The following is a 12251-nucleotide window of genomic DNA, read 5'->3' on the forward strand; positions in this document are numbered from 1 at the left end:
GAGATTATTCAACTAATGCTCTGATTTTGCATGTTTATTCACATTTTTCCATAAGAAAAGGGGATAAAGTTTAATATAAAAACACAAGTACCTAAAAAGAACTAGTCAATTTTAGTCCTTTGTAACACATCCAGCCACATATTAAAATCTCCACTCAAATAATTCTTTCCAGGATCTGATCTTACTGAATGCTATCCACATTAAAGGAAACTACTCCCTCTCATGAAATGCAAAGTAGTAGGGCATCCTTCAGTTATCAGCAGGGAGTAGAGTTACATCTCATGTCATTCCAAAGGAGTTAAAATAACAGGCCCCGGCACTGGGCCGGCTCCCCAACTGCTTCACTCAGGAAGAAATGATGCATCAAACTTTTTAACCACAAGAGGGGACATCAAGCACATTATGAGGGGCTAAAGTAAGTAAAGAGTTATGACAGAAGATTGTCAATGATTAGCATTGCATGAAAGTCATGGATCTAATGCACTAGATTTTCTTGTGTTTAAACAGGGTCTTGAGATGTGCTTCTGAAAATATGGTTGTAGTGCTCAAATAATCACGAGGAAACTAACACTTCAGGTGCTGTCCTGTCTGTTAGGAGGGTTCCAGTTTCCTTTTCTTCATGCCTTGGCTCTTCCTGTATGGGCTGCACTCTGCTGAATAAGACAACAGGTCCTTAGTAGGCAAATTATTCTGCTTTTCTCCGCTTCCAAAACTTACCGATGTTTTTGTCAGTGCTTTTTCTCTCTCACTGAGAAGGGCATGGAGGATGGCCAAGTCGCTTTTCTGGGGAGATCTGTCTCCCTAAAGGAGCTTAAGTCTTATGTTCAGGTTCTGGTAAAAACAAAAAAAATCTCTCCCTCCCTTACCCTTAACAGCCCTCCTAAAAACTATAAGATTGAAAAGAAGTGCTAGCTGGGGTTTGGAAGTGTAAAGCAGTCTATGGCAGTCTATGGGGGAGGACAGCCATGTACTTCACAGTGAGAGAAGCACACAACTGAGTTCCATGCCCGGACAGTTACCTAGTCATTTTGCTGGAAGGTGCTCGAAGTGTTCACAAACTTAATTGTGTTCCCTGCTCAGTTTCACAGGCTGCTACTCAGCACGATCACCTCTACTTTCTTCCATGGCTTCCTCCTGCTTACACTTCACTATAGCCACTTACACTCCTTTTACAGTACGTACCTGGTGCACCGTGGCTGGAAGAGGGGCTGTAAGGCCTGGGCCGAGGGGACACCTGCCATTGTGCAGCTCTCTCATGTGGTTTCTTAGGGTTCATTGGTTGAGGGGTCCTGCTGCGAGTCATCATGTGATAGTGTCCAAGAGGCGTTGCAGGAGCCTGGGCTGCTACAGCTGCTTTTTTGTGGCTCTCGGTATCACTGAGAGCAGTGGTCTCTAGGGGAATGTCCCAAAGCTCAGGGTCATCTGGAACAATTCAAAGACATACACAACAAAGAGGGAAGAGAACAGTGTGGCAGCCCACAGAAGGAAGCGCAGTACCAGTCCACCCTTTCCTCACTTGACCCCTAGAGGGGTTAAACTCTAAAGGAGCTTGATGTTAGTTTCCTTTTGCCTATTGATCTAACTCAAACTAAAATGAAAAATCACCTTGCCCAAGAGAAGCAGACACTTCAAGGGTTCTGTCTTGCAGCTACAGGCAGTAAGATGGAAGGAGGTGCAGCTGGGCTTGTTCTGCACTTTGCTTTCAGGTGTAGGGTTAAAGGATACATGTGCAGCCCCACCAGAGACTACTTGCTGAAAAGAATCTGATCTCACATGTATATGCACCAAGACTGAAATCTGTGTGAACCCTAATGGCTACAAGAAAAGATTCCTATAGGCAGGTTGCTTCTAGTGACCCTGTAATTGTAGGAGCTGTTTCATCACTAGGAGAGGTTTAAGTGTGTGGTCATGAAGCAATTCACACCTCTGCCCATGTCTTCCCCCCCCCTCTAAGGGTTAGTGTTGCCACTTCCTATTGCTAAAGAAAAGATGGTGCCCATGCCACTTTCCCAATCCCTTCATTAAATCCTGCCTCCACCTCTGTGAACATTTAGCTACCATTCTTTGCTGACCTGCAAAGAACTCCTCTTCTGCAGTTGGCTCCTGTTGTGCTGCTGCTGCTGGAGTGCTGTGTTTCACCAGTGAGGGATGAGATGCTGCTGGGCACAGGTAACAAAGGGGAGCTATTAGTGCCAGAAATGCAAAAGGACACCACCTAACTGCTGAGGGGGAAGAGAGTCAGGTAAGATCAGAAAAACCAGCAGCACCTGATCCCAGATACTAGGTATTCAATAGCCACTTCTTGCCCTTTGCTGGAAAGGAGGGTATGGAGGTAAGGCAGCAGATGGTATTTGGGAAGGCTTACTAAGGACAAGGGAAACATCCTGAAATTTCTTGCCGCGTGAGCAGAGGTTTGGTTCTCCCAGTCTTTCCTGGTGCTGCTCTACAGCAGCACCGCCTAACGTTTCCTAAGAGGACATAGGGGCAAGTTTGGTCATGTCCAGTCTGAGCCCACATCCCTGCCCTATAGGGAACAAGTATTAAAAACTTCAGATTTCCTTTTTTATAGCTTCCTTCACTCAGACAAGAGGTGGTAAAAGTAGGCAGCCGATGAGGGGTTAATCCTGTCAGCCACGCTTGTGCCCTGCACGTTGCCTAATTCACAGGTGGGGGTGTGTTATGTCTACACTAGCACCTTTTGTCGATCAGGAGATGGAAAAAACCCACACCCCTGCCAGACGTAAGTTATACCAACAGAATTGCCAGCATGGACAGTGGTATGTTGGCCAGAGATGCTCTCTGGCCAACATAGCTACCCTTGCTCATTGGGGGTGGTTTAATTATGCCCAGGGAATAGCTCTCTCCCATCGGCATAGACCAGGTACATAGGAGACCTTAGAGCGGTGCAGCTGCAGTAATGTCTGTAGTGTAGACATAGCCTAGGTTGTTGGACTTGCAGATTTGCAGTGGTGTCTCTTACCCTGTTTGCTGACTGGATTGGCTACTGCCAGCTGTTTTTTCTCCATTTGCTCCCGGAACTGCTGCTGAAGCTGCTTCTGTCGTAACTTCCGCTGGTAAGTAGCATCACTCCCACAGACTAAGGTGATGTTATGTCTGTCCCAAGAAATAAACACACAGTTGGATGGCGCTCCAGCTACAGTTACACCTTAGGAAGAGGGATGCTTATAGCAATAGCACGTCAGGGAAAATACGATAGTAGTTAACACTTCTATCACACCTTCCAACGAAAGGGCCCCCAAGTCCCAACATGCTTTACAAGCATTAACTATTTACAACTTCAGAGGTGCTTAGAGGGATAAACTAAGGCACAATGAGGCCCTGTCCAAGTTCATATAGGCAGTTTCTGGCTAGAACCCAGCTCTCCTGTCTGAATCATTTACACAAACCTATCCCTTACTCCAGTAGCAGAAACTGATTTGAATTAGGTATGAGAACGTTTATCACACCTTGTAGCAGGCTCTGCACTTTGAGGAGCTCAGTCCAATGCAAATATTGCACGTGTAGGTGATTATTAGACACCTTGTGTGGTCATGTGCAGGCAGAAGTAGAGATCTAACAGCCTTGGACCCTCCGCGTTCTCCTCGTGCCTACTGCTGAGCTGCTGGACTCATGTACTCTCTAGCTTAGGCTACGTCTTCACTACAGGGGGGGGTCGATTTAAGATACGCAAATTCACCTACGCGAATAGCGTAGCTGAATTCGACATATCGCAGCCGACTTACCCCGCTGTGAGGACGGTGGCAAAATCGACCTCCGCGGCTTCCCGTCGACGGCGCTTACTCCCACCTTCGCTGGTGGAGTAAGAGCGTTGGGACGTGATAAATCGATCCCCGAGAGGTTGATTTCTACCCGCCGATTCAGGCAGGTAGTGTAGACCTAGCCTTAGAGAGCCTGTGCTATGCACATTGTAATGCAGCACTCCCTTATGCCTGAATGCCCCCTAAAAGCCTTCTGTTAGTCCCTGGAGAAATGTATGGTATAATAGCTATGGATCAAATATAGAGTTGGTATTGTCTGAATTAAGGAGAGAACCAGCCCCAAGCTCACTGACTCAGGGAGCTCCTCAACATGGCTCATACATGCTCCTGCAGCTACAGGGATGTGGAATTTTGGGAGTGATTGGGGGAGTCTGTACATTTTAAGTGCCAAGAGTGATTAGAACATGCGCTGGGTGCTCATTTATCGTACAATATAAATAATAACCTGAGAATATATTCTCAGGTTAACACTCACCTGGAGCTGTTTTGCTGCTCCTGCTCAGCTGTGCTTAAGGAAGCCGCCTCCTGTCCAGGTTTGCGTGGGGACAGGCTCTCACAGTGCTGGGGTTGCCCTGCACTCTGCTTCTGCAGACAGCTACTGTATCTAGCCTTCTCTATTGCGGGCTCAAAGTCTTGCCTTTTTGCTTTGGCCAAATCCAACTCAGGAGGCAGCTAGTATAAGAATGGTCAATGGATTATGATTCAATTCCCCCTCCCTCATCAACTCAAAAGTTAGAAGATGCTTTGAGTCTCTGTAACAACATTTCATGTTTTGTCTCTCCCTCTCTAGCTGCTCTTAAACTAGTTTAGGCAGGTTTTGTCCCTTCCCACTTGCCAAGCACTGTTTGGGTTCTGTATTCTGAAGGGAGTTAATGTGGGTGTTTGCAGAGCACCATCATTAGCAGTATCAGCACAGTGTTTGTATAGAGGCAGTGCTAGCTAACAAACACACAACAGAATTTTAAAATATAAAAGTAGTAGAATCTGGACAATCCCCATGGTATGGAGGCAGGCAAGGTAGTAAACACCAGCTATTACAATAATGTTAACTTCATAAATGTGTGCACAGACATGTATTAGATCTGGCCAGAGAATTGTCTTCACCCTCCAACCCAGGAGAGTAAAAATACACCCTACCCTTTAACTGAGCACACTGTTGGGGAGGGAGGCTAGACAGAGCTACAGAGGGAGACACTGTACCACCCAGCCTGGACTTGTAAGTGCAGAAGTCTAAGAAGATGGCAATGTGCTACTGACACTAGCTTTGAGCAATTACCATATGTATCTCTGAACCACTGTTAACCATGGCAAATAGCCGCCTTTAACTGAAAAGCCACAGAGGGATTTATTCTAATGAAAACTGTTCCAGCAATAAACAGATTTCACATGTGCATCACATTCTAATAATTCATATTCATTACAGAAAGTGTAACTAATTCAACATACAGCTATTGCCTATGGTGATGGATACCCTAGAAATTCTTACATAATAGTAGTGAAGAAATAACAGATGGGTGGGGATGCTGAGAAGGCATTAAGGGTTATAGTGGATGTGCCACTAAAAAGGGAAATACCATATTCCATGTAAAAAAATAAAGATATTCTTCTTCAGGGTTTAGCCTTGGTTAAGTCAAAAAGCTTATGTCTAGCTTTGGGTACCACCCAAGAGACAAACCAGAGAGTGCCCTGAAGAGAGCAACAGAAACTATAAAAGGTCTGGAAAATATCAGTCTGAGAAAAGATTGAGACCTGGGCATGTTCAGAATCTGGGAAAAAGATAAAAGACCGTAGTTAAAGGGGTGTTTATATAAGGAGTACAAGGGCCTCATCTCATAATGAAGCACAAAGTTTAGTAGAACTCTGGCCTCAAATACTTTGCTTAAGGACTGGAGATTAAATTTGTAGGGCCATGGCCCATTGGCTTCAACCAAACAGTTCCCCCTCCAACTCTTTCATCATGTATTTTTGGTTTTAAACATTAAAATGATGTTTCTCTAGCTGTCTCTGGCCTATCAAAACCAGCCAACCTTAAGACAATCAAAAGACAGCAGAGATCCCTCCCGACCACATACAATTTCGGAGTTTGCAGTTTCCATATTAATTCCACAGGATGCTGCAATACTGCATTTCAGTCACCATGTGGTACTGAGTGAGATTATAAATCAGCACCTCCAAGTCCACCCACCTGATTCCAATATGGCACCTTCCAACAGGTACTGATGGCTGCTCCTCCTGGATCCTTCCCTAAGGTAAGCATGCCCAGGGCTCTACTTCTGTATACAAAACTCTCTGGTAAACTGGAACTAAAGTCTGTGGCAAGCCCTTCTCATTTCTGCAGTATACTGGAAATTTTATGGTAGCTTCAAATGTATCAAAAACTGGAGGGGTTTTATTATGGTAAATATAAAAATGAATAATATAATCAGTACAGGAGACCAGTGCAGTGTTACATTCAGTTTATTTTTCCTTAGCCCCTAAGTTTTCAGTTCTCTGTATGCTGAAGATTTCTGCACTGGTATTTTGCAAGCTGTCGGGGAGAGCTGAAGCTTTCGACAGCTGTGTAAGGGAAAAGCAGTGGCTGCCAGCACTTTGTTTAGACTAGAGTTCCCACTGTCGCCTACAGATGGTGAAGGTGGACTAGGGACAGTAGCTGCAGGCTAGTATATGAAAAATTTCTAGCGTAAAAGAAGCTCTACTGTACGTAGCACAGTACAGTGGTTTGAGTAACTTGGTTTGATATGGGCAAAGAACCGTTCAGACAAACTAACTAGCAGCCAAGGGAGGCTGTGGAATCATTGTCACTGACACATTAATGGCTGGACACATTCACACACACAGCTAGCAAGTATGGTTTAGATATAATGGTTTCCATCCGTATCAATACAGGGGGATGGAACCAATGACCTACTAAAGGTTCCTGGCAAAGTAAATTACTCTGCTTTCTCCTTCTCCAAAGCCCCCCATATCGCACCTGACGAGGAAGTTTATTCACTGATCGCAGGTAGTCTTTGTCCAGGATGCAGTTCCCAAGAGCATTTCCAAAGCACCTGAGGGACAAGAGAGTCTGCCATGATTGAGAATTTAACATTTTATTCTGTGGAAATGTGCAAGCAGAAGGGCAACGTACTGGTTCTCCACTTACTTGAGTGCCCTCTTCAGTCCATCCGTCACTGCTTCTTTCCTTGCCTTTTCTAGGGACAACGCCTTAGATTTCAGGCCCTCACTCACTCCGTAACCCACATCTTCATGGTATGACCCATCCTGTGGGGTGAGTTAAAAAAATGCAGTACTGTTGGAACTTTTGCTTTCACACACCTGACTATATATCTCTTATGTGGATTGTGTGTATTCTGTGGACTGGTATTTACTCTGTAGTAAGCTCAGCTTTCCAGGGGCCCACAGGACTGTCTGGTTTGACACAGTAACATGGTGTGTTGCAGTCCAGCTCCACACACACTAGTACTGTCATTCATGGTTCTTAAGTAACTAGCAGTTCACTAACAGATGGAGCAAACAAAAATACATCCATTTACCTTGAGCTGGACTTTCACAAATGCACAAACTCCCACATAGAATTTGCCATTGTTGAGATCAACAAAATCTGGGGAGAGCAGGAAGGAGATGGAGTTACAATGGAGACCCAAACAGTATATCACAGGGTGAAATTTCTGTCTCATGCTCATCTTCCTAGAAAGCTTAAACAGTAAGCCCTGGTCTACACATAAAATTTAGATCGACCTACCTACCGTGCCCTGTGCGCCATAGTTACACCCCCAGTGTACACATGGCTAGGTCGACAGAAGAATTCATCTGTCTACTGATGCCTGAGAGATGGATTACCAACAGCAACAGAAAAACCCCTTCAAATGACATAGGAAGCATCTGTGCGACGGCCCTATAGAGGCATAGTTGCAGTGCCGCACCTTTGCCGCTATAGTGCCCATAGTATAGACATGCCCTAAATGTGAACCACCTAAAAGAACTTATTTGCAAAAGTACCTGGTGTGAGGTTGGGGGGGAAGTTTTAAAACCCTTCTCAGGCAACTAGCTATCAGAAAAATCAATACCACTGGAGAAATACCAAGTTTCTCTATTCTGATTGGCTGGTCACGCCCCAGCATCTCTCTCTAAGAGATATGGTCTCATCTGCATACTGTTTGATTCACCTTAGATCATTACAATTTAGTTTAAGGTTAGTTAAGTTCATTAGATGCTATAGATTGGTTCACGGGTCTTGATTTGCAAGATGCCTATTTTCAGATCTCAATACACTCAACTTTCTAACTATAAAGATAGTTTACCCAAGGTGGTTGTGGAATCCCTGTGACTGGAAGTTTTAAGAACAGGGTTAGGCAAAAGCCTGTCAGGGATGGTCTAGGTATATCTGATCTTGCCTCCGTGTGGGGAGATGGACTAGAAGACTTCTTGACATTCCTTCCAGCCCTGCATTTCTACCATTTTTATGAATATCTCAACATCACCATTCTATCTAGGGCCACACTCTAGTTTCCAATCCTGTAGTGACTCATGCATATTTTTCACCCACTGGGAAGCTCCCTTGTTCCTGAGACCTTAATATAGTACTAGCGAAGTAGATGGTTCCCCTTTTGAGTCCTTAGCAACCTGCTCCCGTTACCCACATGTCAATGAGTAGTGCGTTTCTTGTGGCCATTACATCAGATAGGAGAGATTCAGGCCCCCTGTGTACAGTGTACCAGTTACTCTGAGGCCTCATCCGAAGTCCCCACATAGTTCCACATAAACCAGTCCATTCATCTCTAGGTTTTCTTTCCTAAACTTCACTCTATCCTGAGTGAGGAGAAGATTCACACACTCAGTGTAAAAAGAATATTGTCATTTTATCTAGGCAGAACAAGATCATTCAGGAACACACCCAGGGTATTTTTGGCATCTTTCTGACAGGGTTAAGTGGCAATCTATATTCATACAGACATTATCTGAATGCATTTCCGAGTACCTAAGAACCTGTTATGAGTAAGGGTAGGAAAGATCCACTCAGTCATATTGGGAAGGCTCCCATATCTGAAACATGTAAAGCAGCTACATGGAGCTCAATCCACATATTAGTCACTATTCCCTAGTACAGGCTGGCAGGTCGGATGCCAGTTTTCGTAGGACTGTCCTGCAGGGACTATTCACATAGGCCTCTTAATACCCGCCTCCAAGGAAACAGAAAAATTCTTGTTAGTCACTCTGAGTGGAATCCATGCAGACACTTGACAAACAACGCATGGTTCCTTGCGCTACAGTAACAGCGTTTTTTCAAGATGTGTTGTCTATACAGATTACACAACCCACACTGCCTCCCTGCTACTTCAGTCGCATACCTATAGGATTCTATACTGATGAAGAAACTGAAGGGCAGTTGGGCACACTCCACCCTTTATGTCCTTTGGTGGGAGGCATGAGGGCCCCTAAGATGTAAACATGGCCTCAATGGACACCACTGGCCGAACTAATCCAATCTCATGTACAAGGGTGGAATCTATGTGGACAGCACATCTCGAAAAACCACAGTTACTGTAGGGACGGTTGAGTAACTATTCTTTCCCTTGGGATCTGTTGATACTGAACCATAACAAGTGACACTGTGTAGCAAAGTATGGAGTGACACGAAAGGGTCCCACTCTATTTCAATGTCATGAGAAACATTTAGCGCCAGCAGTCTGTCAGTCCCTTAAATGTTGAGGATCCACTAGACTGACACTGTTCTAAAAATGTGCTTCTCAGATCTTTGTAACTCTCCAGCTTTCTTATCAGAATTAATTAGTGAGGAAGCCAGCACCAACCTTCTAATCACCAGGCTGAAATGCTGGTGCAGTTTAGGAGCTTCTCACTGTAATCCCTGCACCAGACTTAGATTCTCAAAGTGAATGTTCTGATCTTTCAGTACTGCACTCTGTTGTATGAACCTCAAGTGTCTTCTCCAACAGATGAAGTTTGAGGTAGCCCTCCTTCTTCTTTCTAGTGTGAGGGGTGAAAATGATGCAGACCAAGCATCAATATGGATTTTGTCCTTTATTAAGGCACTTAAAAGCACTCTTCATGGTCACCATTGTCACACCGCACAATGCAGAGAGACTACAACTAGTCTTTTTACTGGCAACAGCCACAACATGAATGGTAAATGAAGAGAGACCACTAGGCCTGAACCATGTAACATTGACCAGAACCTAAGAACATGGGGGTCAGGGCCAATGGAGTTTGGTCCCAAACAAAGCTGCAATAGTGCCTCCTAACAATTAAGAGTGCAAACTTAACTGAAAGCTAAGGCCACCCTAACAAACTCAAAGGAGAATAGACTGAAGAAAGCACTGGAGATACCGCAGTGTTTCAACTTGCTGCTCCTGCAGTGTTCAGAAAGAACTCAGGGCAGTTAGGATTGGTCTCCTTTCTGCCATCTGCACAATGCACAGCATCAAGGAGTGTGTGCATGGCTCAAATAGGCACTGTTAGCCAAAACTTTCTGAGTTTGTGCACCTGGCTACAGGTATCCCAAATATGGGGACACATATGAGCAATTACCCGAAGAGTGTCTCAGGACCTGGATGCTGGTCACAAGGAGGTATTTTGCAGGAAGTTCCATAGCTGAAGTGGGGGGATGCATAAGTTGAGATGTTTGTTTGCGGGTAGCAGTTGCACGTGGTTGACAGTTGGCTCAGGGCCTAAGTTCCCTCTAAGCTGCGCAGCCGCACAGCAGCCTATTAAGTGCCGCATAAGCACTCAGGGCTGCGGCGGGGAGAGATGCCTCTCCCCCGAGCCCAGGTGCTGCTGAGGGAAGAGAGAGAGCTGGGGGGAGTCCTCTCTCCCTGCTGTAGACCCGGGGCAACCTGCACCCCAAACTCCTCATCCAGAGCCCATACCCCCAGCCAGAGCCCTCCCCATCCCTACCCCAACCCTTTGCCCCAGCCCTGAGCCCATCCTTGGCCCCACCCCAGAGCCCGCACCCCCAGTCCTCATGCCCCCACACCCCAGCCCTCTGCACCAGCTCTGAGCCCCCTCCCACACTCCGAACCCCTCGGCCCAACCCCGGCCACATGAATTTTGTTGTGTGAGTCAACATGGAGGAGATGTGTCACACATCACCTCCATATTGGTGCACATAACAAAATTCATTCCGCACATGCGTGGGAAAAGTTAGAGGGAACACTGCTCAGGGCTGCTAGGGTTAAGCAGATGGAAGAGTCCCGATGCAATGCTTTGGCCCAGTCATCCCCACTTGGCCGAATAAACTCATTTTCAGTAACTCAGAAGTGCCATTACACAAAGTTGAACTACTGAACATAAACAGGGTTTTCTTTACATGCAGGACAGATTTTGCTTTCTCCTAACTGTCAAGGAGCCTGTAGGCTCCAAAATTTCATCTGCGTCTTTTACAGGGATTGTCACTTTAAAGACATGTTTCCTGCTGTTTCAGCTGAACAGGTTCCAGGAAAGATGGTTTCTCAAACAGGGACCACGTTCTGCCACTTTACAGACCCTAAGTATGAAGCAACAGGAACACAAATTCTCAGAGCTGGAAAAAGATACTCACCAACATTCTGCTGAGTGACCGAATGAGCCCAGCCATTATAGCCAAACATTTCATTGGCCAGACTGATGACCCTGTGACCCTCAATATAACAAACCTGAAAAGAGGAATAGTGAATTTTAAAAAGTCCTTTACAGTCATAGCTGTACCGCACTAAGAAACCCTGTTAATTTCAAGAAACATTTGCCTGTGTGCAAACAAAGAAAAAAGAGCTGGTCCCTTCCAAGCCCAATCTCCAGAAGAAGATGGCACAACTGAGAGAGGCAGATTTAGTGAACACAAAAGAAAGGGGGAAAAAAACCCAAATAATTTATACACAATATGTAGCATTTATATAGTGATTTACATGTTCAAAGTACTGAACAATTAATTAATACCACCCAACATCCTATGAAGTAGGTAAATATTATTTCCATTTAAAGGATGAAGAAACTGAAGGAGAAAGTTAAGTGACTTGCCAACGGTGTCAAGAAATCAGTGGCTGAGCAAGGGACAGTTTCTTATAGTGAAGAATTCTCTCTCTCCCACTCCCCACCCACAAAGTTTCTGCATACACACTTATTTGTACCTTCTGTCCTCCACCAGCCTGCCGGCTGCTGATGTACTCCGGACCCAGCCTCTGACGCAGGGCATTCTGAATGGCCTGGTATTCATCTGCTGTATACTGGTTCTTTAATAGAAGCATAGCAGAGTCAGACAGCTTTAGTTTCTTCACTCTATTAGCTTCCCCGCACCTGTCTCATCCCATTTTTCTTTATTCCAATCTTCCAGGAGAAGATGAGTATTCAACTCTCATGCTTCAGGATGTAAAGGATAGTCAAAGGGCTCAGGAAGGAAGTTACTTTGCTCCATGGGGTAGGTGTATTATGCTGGTGATATTGCTTGCTCTTGCAAGGAACTAGATTAGATGGATCAATGAT

At 45.2% G+C, this 12251-nt stretch overlaps 1 protein-coding gene across 1 annotated transcript; it reads right to left on the reverse strand.

The window, feature by feature from the left end:
- Nucleotides 1–74: 74 nt before the first annotated feature.
- Nucleotides 75–11998, reverse strand: RAD52 (RAD52 homolog, DNA repair protein). Its single transcript, XM_065406974.1, has 10 exons — nucleotides 11900–11998; nucleotides 11335–11428; nucleotides 7313–7380; nucleotides 6922–7040; nucleotides 6751–6826; nucleotides 4255–4451; nucleotides 2981–3114; nucleotides 2073–2156; nucleotides 1183–1422; nucleotides 75–653 (listed from the first exon to the last, which is right to left on the reverse strand). Exons 2-10 carry the CDS (start codon nucleotides 11381–11383, stop codon nucleotides 592–594), a joined length of 1029 nt encoding a protein of 342 aa, XP_065263046.1. The 5' UTR covers nucleotides 11384–11428; nucleotides 11900–11998; the 3' UTR covers nucleotides 75–591.
- Nucleotides 11999–12251: the final 253 nt, after the last annotated feature.

Source organism: Emys orbicularis, chromosome 1, assembly GCF_028017835.1.
Source record: "Emys orbicularis isolate rEmyOrb1 chromosome 1, rEmyOrb1.hap1, whole genome shotgun sequence".
Taxonomy (NCBI): domain Eukaryota; kingdom Metazoa; phylum Chordata; order Testudines; family Emydidae; genus Emys; species Emys orbicularis.